Source organism: Branchiostoma belcheri, unplaced genomic scaffold, assembly GCF_001625305.1.
Source record: "Branchiostoma belcheri isolate BF01 breed outbred unplaced genomic scaffold, Haploidv18h27 scaffold7, whole genome shotgun sequence".
In the NCBI taxonomy this organism is placed as follows: domain Eukaryota; kingdom Metazoa; phylum Chordata; class Leptocardii; order Amphioxiformes; family Branchiostomatidae; genus Branchiostoma; species Branchiostoma belcheri.
The window spans coordinates 3121467-3140552 of record NW_017804353.1 but is presented as its reverse complement, the minus strand read 5'-3'; the positions used below and the strand labels follow the sequence as shown (position 1 = coordinate 3140552).

The window sequence follows — 19086 nt, the reverse complement described above, 5'->3', positions numbered from 1 at the left end:
GAAACTGAAAATTGCATTCATAAGATTTACATGACTACAGCTGTGTTCAGCCTGCAATTGTCTGTACATTTGAAGGTCCACTACATTTTCATACAAAAGACATAATATACAAATAATTAAGATAACATAAGATATACAATAGATATACAAACAAAAATACAAATTTAAAAATATAAATTAAGCCAACAAAAACAGGCCCAGCTAAACTTTGAGTGTCTAGAATATGTTATTAATGTAAAGCTATGAAATACAAGAATACAAAATTTTCTGTCCTTGGTGCTGAAAAGTTATCGTCTTCATGAAAAGTTACCCAATGAATGGAGTTTCAAATGTCTGTAGTTATATTCTGTCCACATGGACAGACATAACCTTTCTGTAAAGGGCCACAGCTTCTTAACAGAGACCAATTAAGTATTCTATACTGAAGCAACAAAGTCATGGGTGTAGAGAGTACACTTGTATTAGCTTACAGGCCATGAAAACTGTCATGCTCTAGGGCACAGTTTTGCATGTGCACTGAAAAAATTAGTGAAATACGATGTATCTGATGGAATACAACATCACTTGCAAGCAAATGAAGGCAACATTGGAGTTTCTTTGTCCTTAGTGCTGAAATTGGGGTAGTTATCACAAAACAAATTTCAAATGTCTTAATATAACATAATTCTAGGTACATGTACATAGGTACATAATTCTAGGTACATGTACCTCAAAAAGACATAACCATTCGGTGTAAGGAACAGAGGTTTCTGTATCAAGAGTACAATATCATGATGTACAATGCACATTAGGAACATTTGTATTCTGCACTGAAGCAACAAAGTCAAGGGCAGTGTAAGTACACACATATTGGCTTACAGGTCATGAACAATTTTACTCTCCGAGGCACACTTCTGTGAGCGCGCTGAACATCCGAGACCTTAACATGGCGGATTTATTAGTCCAAGACGGCTCTCCTTTTCTCTTTTGAGGAGCAGGTCATGAAATATTCAGGACTTCTCTTTCAAAAGCGGTGAATTATTAACGGGGACTCATTATGGCCACCTCACACAGCCTACACTAGGCTACAGTCTGGGCCTGATTACTGATAGATGACATGATATCAGGTGACAGGGATGACACCATCATCATCACTAACCGGTCGCTAATCACCAGGGCAGGGCAAAACTAGATCAAGTTTGTGGTTAACATCATAACAGACATGTTTGTTAGAATTTGTTTGTAATGGTTGGATGCAAAGTTTCTTTCTAATCCTCTGCTTTCGTTGTTTCTATTGCAAATGATTTGCTGAAAAAAGTCCAAGAACAAAGAAAATACAGTGATGAGCCCTTATCATCTCAAAACTTACACCCAAACCAAGAAAAAAAACGAGCAAACTAAATTTGAAGAGCCAGTTGCAAAATGTAAAAAAATCGTCTGTGATATTTTCAAGTTTCAATTTGTGCCTGAATATTGAATCCCCCAGGTTAATTGCTGTCCATTGGAAAGTCTAACGACAGGATGATTTTATGCCCCCCAAAAGACGACGTGTTGTCTCCAGGAGATATAAATGTCTCTGTCAGCATCTTGCCACACGGAGGTCAATGGAGGTTATTGATATATACCGTAGCGATTTGTCTGCAGGACCAGTTTTTGGCTCCGTTTCAAGTATCCGCATCCTCCTGTGCCAGAAGAGCTGATCTATTTTTCAACAAGTTACATGAAGGACTCATGAATACATTTTTGGGGTTCTCGTATTTGAAGAAATTCATGGACAAGTACAAGTACAAGTAGTAAGTAAGTACATGGACATATTTTTTGTTTCTCGGACTTCATGCAAATTGTATAAACTGTAAAATCACAATGAAAACAAAGTCTGAACCTTGGTTCACACAGTTTCAGGTACTGGTGGGATTACAATAATTATATACACTCAATCAGATGCAAGCTTTTCTCTGCACAGCCTGTTTTTATCTTGACAAAGCTAAATTTTTACTTACTAGAATATCCGAAAACTATCAATTTAAAATGAGTTGTTGAAGCCTCATTTCTGTTATTAAAAGACCTGTAAATAAACGTGAGGTAATCTGAAGAATGCTGACTGTGAAAAATTCTAGTAATGGGCAGATATCAGCAAGACTGACAGTCAATCAACCCAGCCCAGTGGGAAATCATTGTCTGCAGTGGTGATAACAACATTATAGCAAGGCTAGATCAAGCATTTAGGACACGTTGACTTATCTGCTTGGTTCCTGGATATCTAATAACTTTTAAGACAATGAATGATAACACACATACACGATAATGACAGAGAGCCAAGAACAGGGCTCAAAATACTTTTTCTAATAATTATCTGCAAATTATACCTGAGTATATGTACCACTCAAAAGCTAAGAAGTATGGGTGAAACTGAAAACTGGTAAGAAATTATTGCCATTACCGGTATTTCTTTACACTTCATATTTGGTGGAAACAGTCAAAGCAGCAAATAAAAACTTGAATACACCTACAAATACTCCAATTTGCCTGCACTAGCCTGCATAATTATACAGTTGGTATTTTGAGCCTCGATTTAGATGATGAATGATGAAAGGAAGGGGCAAGTTTAATACAAAGAGCAAAGAGGGGAGTTAGATCAGATTCTGAATACATCTACTTCACAAAACTGCCATGAACAAGTACCTACCATTTTGATGTTGACCTCCCTGTCCAACTCATTATTTTAGTTTCAATTTTCCAAGAACCAACAATTCAGATTGTCGTATCCCATAAGAATATCTGAAGCCTTAGGTAATATCAACAGTTACTCGTGTATACTAGTAATACTAATAGTATCATTTTATAATATTAAACACTGGGTCTCATTTATGTTTGATTCAAATTCTTTCATCAATGGTGACACATAGTTCAATATACCTTGGCGCTTGGATTTTCTATGAAAAATTTGTGTGGACACCATGGCAATGTGTCATTAGATGCATCGTTGCCTGAAGAAACCTCTGCATGTGTGGCTGTAGCTTTGGGAGTGTGAAGACATTTTTAATGTCACTGGCCCCTGATCGTAAAAAAATCATAGCCTGTGATACTTTTATTAATTTATTGAGATTAAGCACATTTGTGGAAGGATTGACATAACTGGTGAAGATCACCGTTTAAGTTTGCAATACTACCAGGTTTGCTCCAGTCACACTGGGAAGGACCCCTGTACATACATGTAGCTATTAGTACGTCTTCTAACTAAGACTGTGGAGGGTTCTTAAACATGCTCAAGGTGTGGCTCTCCTGAAACACAAGTCTTCCAGCTAAATGTCCCATCAAGAAGGACGTCCCTAACTCAAGCTAGGTACTAATTTTCACCTTTTCATGCTATTTAATTTTTTCAAGCCCTGTGATCCCAAATCTGCAAGATCCATAAAAGACAAATAAAGCTATAAAGTTAACATTAGCATAAAAACTTTTGGTTCGTGAATTGCAACATAAAACCCAAACATAGAATACTCTGCATTCCTCTGGGCAACTTGCCAAAGTTGTAAAAGGTCAACCTTCAAGCCAAGTTATCAGATCCAAGCAGCCAGAAAGCAGAATGGATGATATCTCAGTTCCCCCCAACTGCCAGCTGCCTCGTCTGAATTCCCTTCTAGATACCAGTTAAATCCCAACAGCCAATCAGCAAGGAGAATAGAGGAAAGCTGCATGCCTATTGGTTGATGCCTTGCATGCCATTGTGATGACTCATGTCCAAATGTGGTAAACACTGCACACTTACACAGTAATACATTAGCTATTACACAGCCAAAAAACTCAAATAAAACCATTCTAAAAGCCTGTATCACAATAATTTAAAAAACGCCTAGGGGTATTTGCCCACTGTACCTCCATACCAAATTTCAGGACCTTAGGCCCTAAAATGAAGAAGCTGAATCCATTTAAAGATATGGCAGGAGGAGGAGGAGGAGAAGGAGGAGGAGGAGAAGAAACATCAGAAAAAGCAATATGGTTTCACCACACCACTTCGTGGTGTGGTGAACCCATAATTATCTGCAAATTCTACCTGAATATATGTACCACTCAAAAGCTGGGAAGTATGGATGAAACTAAAACTGGTAAGAAATTATTGCCATTATTTCTTTACACTTCATATTTGGTGGAAACACACAGTCAAAGCAGCAAATAAAAATTTGAATACACCTAAAAATACTCTGATTTGCCTGCACTAGCCTGCATTATGCAGTTGGTATTTTGAGCCTAGATTAGGATGATGAATGATGAAAGGAAGGGGCAAGTTTAATGCAAAGAGCAAAGAGGGGATTCTGAATACATTTGTACATCTATTTCACAAAACTGCCATGAACAAGTACCTACCATTTTGATGTTGATCTTCCTGTCCAACTCATTATTCTAATTTAAACTTTCCAAGAACCAACAATTCAGATTGTCGTATCCCATAAGAATATCTGAAGCCTGAGGTAATACCAACTCTTCTGTATAATAGTATCATTTTATAATATTAAACACCGAGTCTCATTTATGTCTGATTCGAATTCTTTCATCAATGGTGACACAGAGTTCAATATACCTTGGCGCTTGGATTTTCTATGAAAAATTCGTGTGGACACCTTGGCAATGTGTCATTAAATGCATCAACGCCTGAAGAAACCCCTGCACATGTGGCTGTAGCTTTGGGGCTTTGAAGACATTTTTAATGTCACTGGCCCCTGATCGTAAAAAATTATCAGGATACTTTTATAGCCTGGGATACTTTTATCAATTTATTGAGATTAAACACATTTGTGGAAGGATTGACATAACTGGTGAAAATCACCTTTGCAATACTACAAGGTTTGCTCTACTCACACTGGGATGGACCCATGTAGCTATCAGACTAAGTAAGACTGTACATGTGGAGGCTTCTTTAACATGCTCAAGGTGTGGCTCTCCTGAAACACAAGTCTTCCAGCTAAATGTCCCATCAAAAAGGACGTCCCTAACTGAAGCTAGGTACTAATTTTCACCTTAGTTTTCATTCTATTTTTTCAAGCCCTGTGTTCCCAAATCTGCAAGAGCCATAAAAGACAAATAAAGCTATAAACATTAGCATAAAAACTTTAGGTTCCTGAATTGCAACATAACCCAAGCATAGAATATGTTGCATTCCTCCGGGCAACTTGCCAAAGTTGTAAAAGGTCAACCTTCAAGCCAAGTTATCAGATCCAAGCAGCCAGAAAGCAGAATGGATGATATCTGAGTTCCCCCCAACTGCCACCTGCCTCGTCTGAATTCCCTTCTTGATACTTCCTCAGTCTATCTGTATATCTTGATTTCCTGTGACTTTCTATTGATTTTTATCAGATGAGGAGCTTGCTTATCTCAACAAAAGGGCTTGCTGCATTTTTTTTTTTTTGCATTTGCATTTTTTTTCTTGGAAAACCTTCTTCAAACTCAGTTAAACCTGATGTCAGCATCACTTTTACTCCAGGACTTCAATGCCACATGAGTATGGTTTCCTGGCTCTAGCAAGAGGTACATTGTACATGATTTCTTTGGTCCCCTTTTTTTAAGGCCGAGGGCAACATGAAAATCTGGAATGGGCTGGGATAAAAACTTGTTTTTTTTTGTCTGACTTGTCTATACTCTATTAAACTGTGTGTGTCAAGTTAGAGACTTTCCCCTCAAAGTGTCTGTTTCCATCATGTTGATGTTCCAATCTACACAGGGGTATTGAAATTTGATGTGCCCAAGAACCACAGGACAGAGGCAAATGGTGAGCTACCATCAAGCTCAGCATCCAAGTGCAAGCATGTCTAACCCTTGGGGAACATGGTTATGGGGAACAACAGACATTAAACACCAGATAGATAGAGGAATAGAGACTGTAGCTACACAATTACTCTTGACAATCAGAGAACCCGGAAATCACATTATTGTAGCCTAACTCCAGGCCTGTATTTGTGAGTCTTGCCCTGTGCAGGATTGATGCCCCCGACCGGAGGCTGGTTCAGGGTGTCAGGGAGCCACAGGTTTGTGTAATGATCCCATTTTCCACACCAGTACCTCCCAGGGAGCCATTAGCAAACACCTGTTTGTCATCCCTGTTTTCTTCCGCCTGTCCTCAATACTGTAAATCTAGAAATGTTGGCAGTGTTTTGTTTTCTGGCTTTTTGCGGTGTTGACCTCTTGTGGCAAAATTATAACGTCACAAATATTTTGTGTTTTGTATTACTAGGTGAATGCGGCTACAGGACATGCCCACACAACTGTAGATGCAGAACACAGTGGATGATGATGATGATTACTAGGTGTGACCTGGGAGGTGGTTGTTGCTCTGTTTCTATGCACCATTTTCTTTTACATCAGCCATACAGCATCTGCTATAGTCCTATTTGAAAATGACAGTCTATGCCACACATCTGTACTAAGCTGACTCAATTTTGTTACTGATTTCTTTTCTGCCCCCGTTTTGGGGGAAAATGATGTTAAAATTGGATTAAAAAAAAGATCTGCTTCTCTTCTGTGTTGCACATCAGTCTAGCTTCTCCTGGTTTTAGCTAGCCTGGTTACCAAACCTATTATAGCTCCCGAGTCCTACATTTTGTACATCCTCTCCACAAATAGGGGAGAGGCTGTAGGACTCAGGAGCTGTAATAGGTTTGGTAACCAGGCTAGGTTTTAGCTCCCTGGGCAATCATACATGTGTGGCTCCATCTGAAACGGTCATCTGCTTGACCGCTTCTACTATATCCCACGTAGTACATACAAATCCTAGACGTAAGAAGCATATTGGGGTCTGGAATTTTCACTGCAAACTCCTGACCCAAAGCATATTGCTATCTACCAGATGCATTGATCAACGTGTGTTATTCTTAAAGACGCAATAAGAGCTTATGGAATTCCTTTCAAAGAATAGATTAGTAAGAAGCATATTGGGTCCAGAGAACCAAACAGAAAGGCAGGATTTATGCTTCAAACGTCTGACCCAGAAACAGATTGCGATTTGCTTGACCACTTCCACTCTATTCCATACACATCCCTTTACACTCAGACCCTCTTCTACTTTGGTGCAGCTGAAAGGATTTTTCCAAGCGTGCAGTAGGAATGGGATTTAGAACGCGACCTCCACGGTACAAGGTCGGGTGTAATCTTATACCTCACTGGCAAGTTCTGACTCCAAGCAGATGTAGGGTCAGGTTTATTTTTCACGACTTTTTTGCTGCATGTTGTTCATATTTCTAGTATTCTGTGCTTTTACCTCTTTGTACATTGAATTTCTCTGAGGATAAACAGAAAAATGAACATGCAGCACTGCACTAGAAAATGAAAACATGTTCAAAACATTGAGTTGCTCTGCAAGTAACATGTAATGCCACACCATTAAGACCCGGTAATAGTGAAATAGTGTCTTGTTTTTCTCCGCACATCACCACAATTTTATGCTCCTCTTTCGTAAGCCTGTGGTGCTTCCGCAGTGCTGCAATGTGTTTCTGATGAGATAAGCCCCATAAAAGAAGATTTTCTTGGCTATAAATGACAATGTAGGCAGTAAAACACATCTACAGCACATTTGCACCACAATGTTGGATTAAAACAGACTCACAGAAAATGGGTCATAAATTAGCCAATGAGTTTCTTGTACAAAACCTGGATTTGATATTGTTTTACTTGTCAACATTTCAATAGTTTTTCAGCTACAGGAGGGCCTTAAGAATCAATCAATTTTGGCATGAATATATATATGTAAATATAAAAAAAATTGCTCTTGTTCACTTTTAGTGCAACTGCATCTTCCATCAGTTTTACTGTCTGATATTTTATTGTCAGTCTCTTGAATTGTGCAAAATAACTGTTACAGTCAATTCCACTAGGCATACTTACAATTATACTGCCACATCAAAATAAACAGGCAGAATTTAAAGAGATCTACAGATGTACAGCAGCATCAGTAATAATAAATAAAGCATGCAGACTTCAGATATCCACAGGTGTTTACGACATCCTTGAGAAGGCCTCATTTTGTTTTCTTAATGGGGAACCAACAGAATTATTCAAACTGATCATTTAGTTCTCTCACCAAACTGGTCCCAGAGAGATCCAGCTAGCTGTTTTGTTTAAGACAAGCTCAACTCAAACAGATTATACATTGTAACATTCTTGAAAATGCCTCACTCATTTTTTTAATGTGGCAGTCTTACTGGGAACCCGTCAGAATTTATTAAAGAGAATCATTAGTTCTCTCAGCAAACTAGTCTAAGAGGTACCCAGGACAAACTCAACCAAAACAGCAGATTAGAACCAGCATTCTAACTTCCTCCCGCCCCAATGTTGCCAGCTCTCCATATGGAAGTTTATTGGCAATCACCTTTCAAGACTCTTCCCGGAGACAAGTAATTATTTCTACCCACTGATTCCTTCATTACCGGTAAAAAGGCCCAATTACTGCATTAGAGGGTCGGCGAGTTTGTGTCGCTCACCCGTCACTCATTCTGTTACGGGAGCGGAGATAATTTCATCGCTCCTCCGGGTGTGAAGGGAGGGAGTGACAATCGATTTAGGCTGTAATGTGCTTGTAATTTGTCGGTTCTTGATTATTATTTTTTTTAAACTGAAAGGAAAATCAACATGGAAACAGAGCCAGGCAGATGGGAAGGCGGACACTTGCCGGAAAACAACGGTTACAACATACAAACAGAACATGACTTCTGACAATGTGTGATTTATTCATCAATTTTGTCCACTCTAATGCTTTCTGACATAGCATTTTTCTGGCGGTATAAAACTAGAACCGCCCTTTTGCGTGCCGGCAACTAGCTATATCACACTGAAAGATTTGTTACACCCAATCCTTGCACATTTAATTGCAAGAGTTGTTAAAGCTTTCTAGGGATGATGTTCCAACTGTGCTTGGTGGCAACGAGTAAAAAAATCCACTCTACGATTAGTTCTTGGAAAATACAAGTTTTTGATAGTAACATTTTGATAGTACATACTAGTAACAAAACAACCAACCTTTAGCCTGTGCAAACCTCTGCTCGAGTGAGTTTGGGTCGTTGACCAGTGACTCGTAGTTGTGGAGGATCTGGTAGAACTTCTGTCTCACGTCACTGTCCTCATCAAACAGGGCGTTCTGCTGGACAGAGTTACTCAGGCGCTCCAGGAACTGGTACGCTCTGGGGAGGGACAATCATAGATAAAGATGAGTAAAGAGACTCTTTTTACACAACTAAGACTTTTCTCCAGCTGACGTTTTGGTGACCGTCTGTCACCTTCCTAAGGGCAACACATAAACAAAGGATGGACCAGGAAACATCATAGAGAGACGTACTAAGTTGTCCAAGTTTTTAGATATAGTATTTCGTGCATCTTTTTGTTCATTTTTAGTCTTATTATGTGCTTTAACTCTGTAATAATTATTACAAAATAATCTAGTTTGTTTGCCATCAGAAAGAGGCAGGATCTCCTAGAGAGGGTGACTCACGTTGACTTGTCGTATCTGGGGAAGCCATAGTTGTCCCTGTGGCCCCCGGGACAGAGAGCTTGCATCACCGGCAGAACTCCAGCTGAGGGGAGAGGCTGGGCAGCGAAATAACCTGCAGAAAAACATAAAACAGGATAGTGTCTTAGTGTCAAATCTTAGTGTCAAATTTCAGCAACAGGACATCATTAAAAAAATACCTGCCAAAATGGATCTGAACATGACAGAGATACAGGATTACATCTGTGGTAGCTGCACAGGCAATGATGATGAAGATGATAATGATTTTCTGAAATGTTGTCTGTTTCTTGGTTTTATACCGAGTTATGTAGTAACCAAAACTTTAAATTTGAAGCTTTAACATTTTCTGTATCTATAGGTCATGAGGCAGTAAGAAGTAACTGTGTTCATGTATAACCCATGCTACTATACTGTGCTGAGTCCTTATAACAAGCTACATGTATATAACTTCCACTCACACCTGCAGTTTGACCTTCCCAAGTTCTGGTCGACCTTTGGATGTTCTATCTTATTCGTTCCCCGCCATTTTCTCTGTGCCCTGACAATTACACACCTAACCGAGCCTTCTCTTCCCCATCTGTCACGGTGGATATAACTGTCACGGACACAGATGGCAGTTATAACAGTCTCTTATGTAAGGCCTTACGTACGTCACTAAGGCTCTACACAGTCACCAATTTATTTTCTCAGATATTTTTAAGTTGCTTAGAGCCATTAAATGGGATACATAGTGAGGACAGCCACTCTTCAGATCCTTTGAACCATTTGCTGCAAGGAGAGAGTAGTCAGTCCACCCAATAACTTAGTAATTCAATATCAATGTAGGGCACTAAAGCCTGTCACAAAATCTTTAATCTGACTATGTTCACTGAAACTCTTTAAGAATTGAAATTAATGGTTAAAAAATGTGCACCTGGTCCAGCAGGGGATCCGCAGGGGGCGAAATATTGGAGCTGTGCACCTAATTTTTGACTGTGGGTACACTGGCGCACCTAAAAGTTACCTACAATTTAAGTACAATACACAGCACCGATGTTTGGTGCACCTAAATTTTTGGTTAGGTCCACCAGTTCACCTACTTGAATTTCAACTGCTGATTCACAATTAGCTTGACATTTAGCTACTCTCTCCCAGTTCAGCATCAACAAGTTTTTAAATCTCAGAACCAACAAGCTGGTTTAGCCTGGCCTTACATGTAATTCATCTCAGCATGATTCATGTTTCGAGATTTATCAAGATTGAAGAACCATCTTCTTCTGCAATCTCCTAGACTCTATGTCTATTATATTTGATGTATAACCAGCCTGCAACTTGTAATCTATCTTACCTGAGGGATATCTGGATTATGACTTCTCTCATGATACTCTCAGCTTTTACAATCCATCTGGACTGGGTGAGATAACTTCTGTTCTAAGCTAAAGCCTCATCAGTCATTTTGTGTTTCCATTTTGTAGTTTGCTGTTAGATTACAACATTTGCCACGGACCTTACAACCCCCTTCACAAAGGCATGTAGGAAGTCTGGTGTTATTATCAAATCTATCTATTTCCATGGCAAAAGCTCTGCGTAACTTCACCACCTTAGCTTGCACCCCCATTCCGAACTTTCTCAGTAAGAACATGTTTTGCCACTTCTACAGAAACAAATCACCATTTCTTCTTCCATATTCCATCTCTCAGGAGGGAGTTTCACACTGAAAGCTTCTTTCCTAGAACTACATCACTATGGAACAAGCTTCCTTGTGAATGATTCCCAAATGGGTGCAACCATAAACTTTCCTAGTTTATTTTTTAACTTTAAGGTAAACTGTAACCCAAAACATGTAAGTGGTTCTGTATATGAGAACCTTGTTTTGTGGTGAAAACTGAAGTGAATAAAAGAAGTCACTGTACTTCTTGTTGCTTCAATAAAGCTTCCAGTCTGTATTCTGCCCACCTTTTCTGGTGGTATGAATTATGACTGGGGACATCTCAAATTGATGGTTTAATATTTCAGGAGTGCTGCCAGGATTACAAATTATGTTCACCTACAAATCGTCACATAACTCTTCTCTTCCTGCTGAAAGGGAATATCTGCTGATTTATTGCAAAGAGATTATGGTATCGACACATGCAGAATACAATGTACAAAGTAGGAAAGAGGCTTAAAACAGCATAAGCATTCTGCAGTTTACAGAATAGAGAGTGCTAGTAACATCGCTCACTTTGAAATGGAGATTGTTGAAAGGAAAGCCAGGTGTTGGGATTGTACAGTCAAAATAGGAGCAGGCGTATAGAACTGCAGTCTATGTGTGTTTCTATATTTCCTTGTTATGCAGTGTTATTGTACTCTGTGCTGCTCTTTTTTCTCTGTGAGAATGGAAGAGTCATGAAGGAGTATGGGCAAGGGAGTGAAGTCAGCCCACTGTGAAAGCCTTGTTTAAAAATGCAAGCAAAAACCCAGGCTGAGACAGCAACATTGAAAGTAGAACAAGTTGAAATTTTTCAAGCCAAAAAAACCTATCCTCTCCTTGGTGCTGAAAACCATGTTACATGTCTCTTTCACATCCAAGTTTAACCTTCTCCCTGCTGCCTATCCCCATAAATAATACAAATCTGGTGCCCAAAGGTTGCCTTAGCAGCCTGAAGGTTAAAGTATTGCAAAGGTGGCGTGGTGAGCCCAAGCCTTTATGGGCCTTTGCGACGATATAGCCACAGAAAGACTGAATACGGCCCGGCTGATGATACTCATTAAACTACTGCAAGATCCATTTCGCTGTGCTTAAGTGTATGTTTTTACAGGGAATGAGGAAAGTTAAAGTCTGATTTATATCGTAGACGTTACTATGGGCCTAATACTATCAACCGTGCACAGAATGGTGATCAAAGCTATGTCAGGTGGAACAAGGGCAAACTCAACTTACGGGAAGAAACACAAGGTTTGAGAACAAGAAAATAGACAATGTATGAAATCATGTACCTAGCAGGAAAACCTTCTATAGTGACCACCCAAGGGACTCTAAGAAAATGTACTTTAAATAGATGGCCACTAGAGACTTGCCAGATTTATTTCTGTTAGTTCCATAACATTATGCCACAAAATGATGTACATGTGCTGGCAGTGAATTTTTTCTTCTTTTGTCTTCCTGACAGGTGAATTTATAACTTCCTTATTGCTAGGTCTTTACCTAAAGGTTTTTGCCCAGAATTATAGGCAAAAAGTGGGTATTTTGTCTTCTTTACTCAATAAACTTAACCGCCAGTGATCCACACTTTCCCCAATAATAACTCGTCTCTATCTTTGTGGGATTCTTTTGTGAAAGTTTTTCAAGGCCTGTTTCTTGCAGAGTGAGGGATGGTGTATAAAGCTATTACGCCAGACACCCTGAGCGTTTGTTGATATTCCGTCCAGGCATTTCAGCAAATGTCATAACGCCTCCGGCTGAAAACGTGCGATAGCCCAGACTGAGCGTACGTCTGTCGGTTAAATGATCCGCTCGGCCATTAATAGCCCACACATTAGTTTAATCATTGCTGAAATGCACTGTTGAATTTCACGGCCTGTAATCACTGGGCAGGGTCCAAATGGAACGCCTGAACAGAATACCTAAGTGATGAGCATGTGGACAACATCTCTGTGCAGCCAAGAAACACAAGCATGCAGGCATAGCCTGGTTACCAGACCTATTAGCTCCCATGTCCTACATCCTCTCCGCAAATATGAGAGGATGTAGGACTCGGGAGTTAAGTTAGGTAAATGGTAACCAGGCTATGCAGGCAAGAAAGTTCAAAGTAACTTAAACCAGCTCAGTAAAACCAGCAACTGTTCAACTAGTCCTATCATAGATACAGATGCTGTACTAGGAAAATTTTCAGAACAGAATATTAAATGTGCATGTGGACAACGTCTATGTTTGACCAAGAACACAAGAACCGAGGAAAGTTATCTCAAACCAATTAAGCTTACTTCTCACTATTCCACTGGTCCTATTGGCCAGAGGTAATCGCAATCAGTGGAAATTGTGAGAAATGTCAGTCTGAGAATGATCTGGTCCCATTTGCAGCCTGGGAATAAACAGTGATGGGTATCACTTGGGAGGGAGCCCGAAGGACAGCACAGGACAGAAGACAGTGGAGAGCGGTGGAGGCCCGCATTGTCGATAGATGACTACAGCGGCGAAGATGATGATGATGATGATGAATAAACAGCTAACCAAAATGCGTATTTATGACCAAAAAAAAACTTCCATTCAAACTGTGTGAAGTTTTGTTGTGGTGTGACCAAGCTATCTAAAGTTACAGGCATATGTGTGGAATACTGCTTTCCTCGGCCCCCTTGACCAAACCAAGTCATACTGGCAGGAAAGTGAGCTCCAAATATAATATACAGCAAGCCAAGAAATACAAGTTGAAAACTCTCAGAAGCTTCTTTTGCAAACAGTTCTCCCCAGGCACCCATAGATCACTTAGTTTTCAGAAGGGGAATGAGCTGCTAATATGACATACAGCAAGCCAAGAATTACAACTTAAGTTTGACCGTTTCAGAAGCTGATTTGGCACAAACTTCTCCACAGTCAGGCACCCATAGATCACTTAGTTCTAAGAAGGGGAATGAGCTCCTAATATAATATACAGCAAGCCAAGAATTACAACTGAAGTTTGAGACTTTCAGAAGCTGATTTGGCACAAACTTCTCCCATGGCACCCACAGATCACTTAAGGAAGGGGAGAGGGAGTTCCTTATACAGCCAGCCTAGGAGATGGGAATCAGTGGAAACTGTGAGAGGGGAGATAGGATCAAGTCCCATTTGCAACCTGGAAATACATGTAGCATTTTCTTTTCAACCAAAACATGTGTCTGTAACCCAAAATCGAGAAGTAGAAAAACTGAAGTAACCTTTATTCAATGAGTTTCTCAGTGAACTTTCATCAAGGTGCCACCAAGCTATCTCAAGTTACAGGCAATTTGTGTATGCTACTTTCCTGGGCTGCCTTAAACCAACCAAGCAGGCACCCAGAAGGGGACCTCAGCTCCTAATATAACATACAGCAAGCCAAGAATTACAAGTTTGAGACTTTCAGAAGCTGATTTGGCACAAACTTCTCCACAGACACCCATAGATCACTTAAGGAAGGGGAGAGGGAGCTCCTTATACAGCCAGGCGAGGCGATCCCAATCAGAAACTGAGAGAGCTGAGATAGGATCAAGTCCCATTTGCAACCTGGAAATAACAGTTTTTTTAACCAAAATGTGTGTTTCTAAGCCAAAATCAAGCAGTAAAAAAGCTGAAGTAATATTCAATGAGTTTCAAAAACTGAGTGAAGTTTCATCTTGGTGCCACCAAGCTATCTAAAGTTACAGGCAATTTGTGGAATGCTACTTTCCTGGGCTGCCTTAAACCAACCAAGCAGGCACCCAGAAGCTCAAGGGGACCTCAGCTCCTAATACATACAGCAAGCCAAGAATTACAAGTTTCAGACTTCCAGTAGCTGATTTGGCACAAACTTCTCCACAGACACCCATAGATCACTTAAAGAAGGGGAGAGGGAGCTCCTTATATAGCCAGCCGAGGCAATCGCAATCAGTGGAAACTGTGAGAGCCGAGATAAGATCAAGTCCCATTTGCAACCTAGAAATAACAGTTTTTTTTAACAGTAGAAAAACTGAAGTAACCTTTATTCAATGAGTTTCAAAAACTGAGTGAAGTTTCATCATGGTGCCACCAAGCTATCTAAAGTTACAGGCAATTTGTAGAATGCTACTTTCCTGGACTGCCTTAAACCAACCAAGCAGGCACCCAGAAGGGGATCTCAGCTCCTAATATAACATACAGCAAGCCAAGAATTACACGTTTGAGACTTTCAGAGGCTGATTTGGCACAAACTTCTCCACAGACACCCATAGATCACTTAAGGAAGGGGAGAGGGAGCTCCTTATACAGCCAGGCGAGGCGATCCCGATCAGAAACTGAGAGAGCCGAGATAGGATCAGGTCCTGTAGCCAGCCTAGAGTGAACAATGCAAAACCTGCCGGCATGGCAAGATAAGGATTCCATCACCCCGGAGTGTCGTCCCTTCTCACCGACGGCAAAACTTGCAGCGAGAGCGCAGTTAGGAGAGATTGAAGGCTGTTGTATCGATTTCCTTAAGTATAAAGAAAGGCATGTCTTATCTTTCAAGGCCTTCTGGTGCGTTGAATGATGCTAATGTACCAGCACTGAGCTGGGTTTGACTAACAGGAGCTGGAATTTAACGATTTTTCAGGAAGATTTCTTAGATACCAGCCTTCTAAGGCCACACAAATTCAATTTCTTGATTCTCTCACTATTGTGTCTTCTTCTGCATAGAGCTTACATACTAGTATTTTACAAGCACTGAGTTGGGGGTTAGACAAAACAAATTTTAATAAGCCAAACCCAAAAAATTTAGTCTAAGATTGTATGCTGAATAGAAGAGTCACTTGTTCTGATTAGAATATACAATGTCATGTAGTCTCCTGTGACACTAATTATAAGTCTTTTATGTATGTTGTATGCAATATACAATAATTGTATGTTGCAATTAGACCTCGGGCATGAATTTCCAAATAACTTTCAATTAGAAAATACATGAATAAGTACCATTCTAACTACCTGAGTGTACTCTACAAATTTAAACATATTTGTTTACAACTTTACTAATTGGAGTGACAAACTATAACGGTTTAAGGATGACTTCTATCGATTTCTGAATCAACATGTATCTCCCAGCGTCTACCGTTATGTTAAAGAATGCTAATGTGGCAGCACTGAACAGAGGGATTCACTTACAAAAGCTGGGATTGAATGATTTTTCCAGCTCCAAGGACACTATGCATCAAGGCAATCAATGCTGACACAGTCATGTACTAGTAGGTTTGCAAAACTTTTTGGCAATTCCCAGGTGATCTTGGTTTACTTAATAATTTGCAGAAAGCTAAAATAATGTCTTGTAAAATATTGCCACAACAAAATATTTCTTAATTTTGTTCTCAGACAAAAAGGAAAAAGACCATTTCAGCAAGCGGAATCATCATAAAAAAACATAGCCTAAGGGATTGGGAGGAAAATATCAACATCACAATGTTCACAGAGTCTGTAAGTCTGTTCTTTGGTGCACAAAATTTCAGGGAGTGAACAGAGTCTAATGTAAGTTTTTCATGATGTCCTCTTTCTAAAATTTAACATCAAATTATCCAATGAATCATATTGGTGTGGCCTAAACAAAACAAACAAGAAACGCTAGATATTTCACAGATATGTGATTTCTTAGGACTGTTGCTAGAGACACCGTCTATTGAGCTCAGCATGTCCAGTCTTCCCAATCTTTCAGGTGTAATAATTCAATAAACACATTATCTTGTCTCAGTTCATCTTAGAAGGCCAGACAATTTGTTTTGTTCTCCAAACATGCACTCTGGGTCATTGAACTCTAAGAATTTGTCCATGAGTTCGCAATTATTTTCATCCAGTGACCTGTTAAAAACTAGCCCTGGGGCGTACCTATTAAAAAGCACTACAGCCAGCTACAACTGGTCACAGCCGACCTCAACAGGGTCTTATACGCAGCCAGTGTTTACGTATATGGGGCAAGGACCTGTAGATACATTGTGTTAGAGATACAAATAATTAAGTATTTAGTACCTTTAAGCTTTTTTTTCAGCGGTTATTCAACTTGATTTAATCATTCAAAGCTGTTGTGTCTACATGAAAAATGTTTGGGACACTGCCAACAATGCTAAAATTCTATAGCAGGGGAGACTATAAAACAATTGCAAGCAGATTCTTATGATATCAAGCAAAACAGAGAAGAAACAAGCCCGGTAATCTGGGTTTAGCCCTGAATGTTAAACAGTCCTATTCTAAAGCCTTGTACTGTTGAGCAGAGCTAAATGTTAAACATTGAGTCCAAGTCCAATTTGTAAAGCTTTGTACTGCTGAGCTGCCAGACAAAATTTGGCAAACATCCTTAGGTTAAACATTAAGTTTATGCCCTATTCTCAAAGCTTTGCAGTAATGTGGAACTGAGCTGAATGTTAAACATTAAGTTTACATTGTGTAAGTCCATTCCTAAAGCTTTGTACTGCTGAGCTGACAAAACTTGGCAAACATCCTGCCGGCCATGCCACATGTATAACTCCTCAGCTGCCTGGCATACGGCCCAGTCATGTTCAACTTCTCTAATCTCCAAGCAGATCTTTTGGTGGCTACATTAGACAGTAGGAAATTGGCCAGCCAGTATCAAATTGACACCTGGCTGTATCCAATATGCCTCCAGAGAGGAAAAAAGATACAAGTATGAAAACAAATCCTGATAAAAAGGCCTAAAAAGCTGTCGGAAATAAGCCGAAGCCTAAAACTCTGCTTGGCGAGTATGTGACCTGCACAGCTCTTCAGTTCCCTGGCAGGCGGCCCAGTCATGGGTGAGTAGGCAGGGCAGGGCAAGCTGAGAGGTCGGCATTGATCTGTTAGGGAGACCTCAGCTGAAATTCAACAAGACCTTCTAATAAAATGGACAGATCTAGAGGTTCTCTATGAAGTGCACTTGCTAGAGTTTCAAAACAAGCTGCTAAGGGGTCCAAACAAACAAATTCTTCATGTTTCTTATAGTGTTTCTATCTGCCACCCAAAAATCATGACCCTAGCATGTCCAGGATATGAGATATCAAACCAGAAGTTCAGCACCAAGGAAAGCCGCCAACCCGTGCAAGAATTGTGTCATAAAACAATTATAATTAAACCATTTGAAAAAAAATATTTATGAATTAATCTTCTAAACACAACTTAAGCAAACATACAAACACGCCAAAAACAAGACCTCTGCACAAGGGAGTAACAAACATATGCATGTACATGTCACTCAAGGCTGCAGTGCCATTTGGGCACATTACCCAAACCCACTATAAGCTCCCATGTTGATAAATGAAGTATCTCCTACATTTCCTACATTTGAACCTGTCACTTCTCCCTGCTCTAATTGGCACCCTTGGGTGGCTAATGCATCGGTTATTTACACATCCCCACGCTGCTGTGGAAGGGCAGGTTTATTTCCTGTAATTTGCAGTCGTGCTGGGCGCCAATTTCCAGCAAAAGTGCCTGGCAGCAACAGAATTACAGAGCACAGCAGGCAAGAGCAAGTCTATCGGTTGTTTCATCCACTCACAAGTTCAAATACATGTACATGTACACATGTAAGTGCTCTGATCATGGCCATACATGTGTCTAGCAAGGGATGAAGAGGATAAGTAAGTAAGTACTTGGAGTGCTACAAAAAATACATACATGTGTACAGTTGAAGGTAACAATGAAAGTTAATAACAAACTAGAGAAGTAGCATTTGCAAAGCAAATGCATAATGTTTACCTTCGGACATGGTCTGCCCTGTTAATTCTTACTCAAGCACATTCACATACATGTGCTACGAGTATATGGTGACAGGAGTAGGGCAGACCATGAAATTGCAACATCATGTAACCCAACACCAGTCACCATGGTGACAGACATCAACAAATCTTGTCATTGGTCAGGTCAGAGGTTAGTGTTTGGAACAGAAGAGGAGGAGGAAGAAACTGAGTAAAAACAATATGTTTTCCTTCGGTAAACATAAAAATAATCAAAAAGATTC

At 39.9% G+C, this 19086-nt stretch overlaps 1 protein-coding gene across 1 annotated transcript in view; it reads right to left on the bottom strand.

Annotated features, from left to right (window-relative positions):
• The window catches only part of LOC109484625 (ATP-binding cassette sub-family A member 2-like), a 54508-nt gene that overhangs the window by 31959 nt on the left and 3463 nt on the right, over positions 1-19086 (bottom strand). The window contains exons 3-4 of the mRNA XM_019787972.1: positions 9449-9560; positions 8980-9140 (exon numbers count right to left, since the gene is read on the bottom strand). Coding sequence (XP_019643531.1) covers positions 8980-9140; positions 9449-9560 — 273 coding nt within the window. The remainder of the gene's footprint in view (positions 1-8979; positions 9141-9448; positions 9561-19086) is intronic.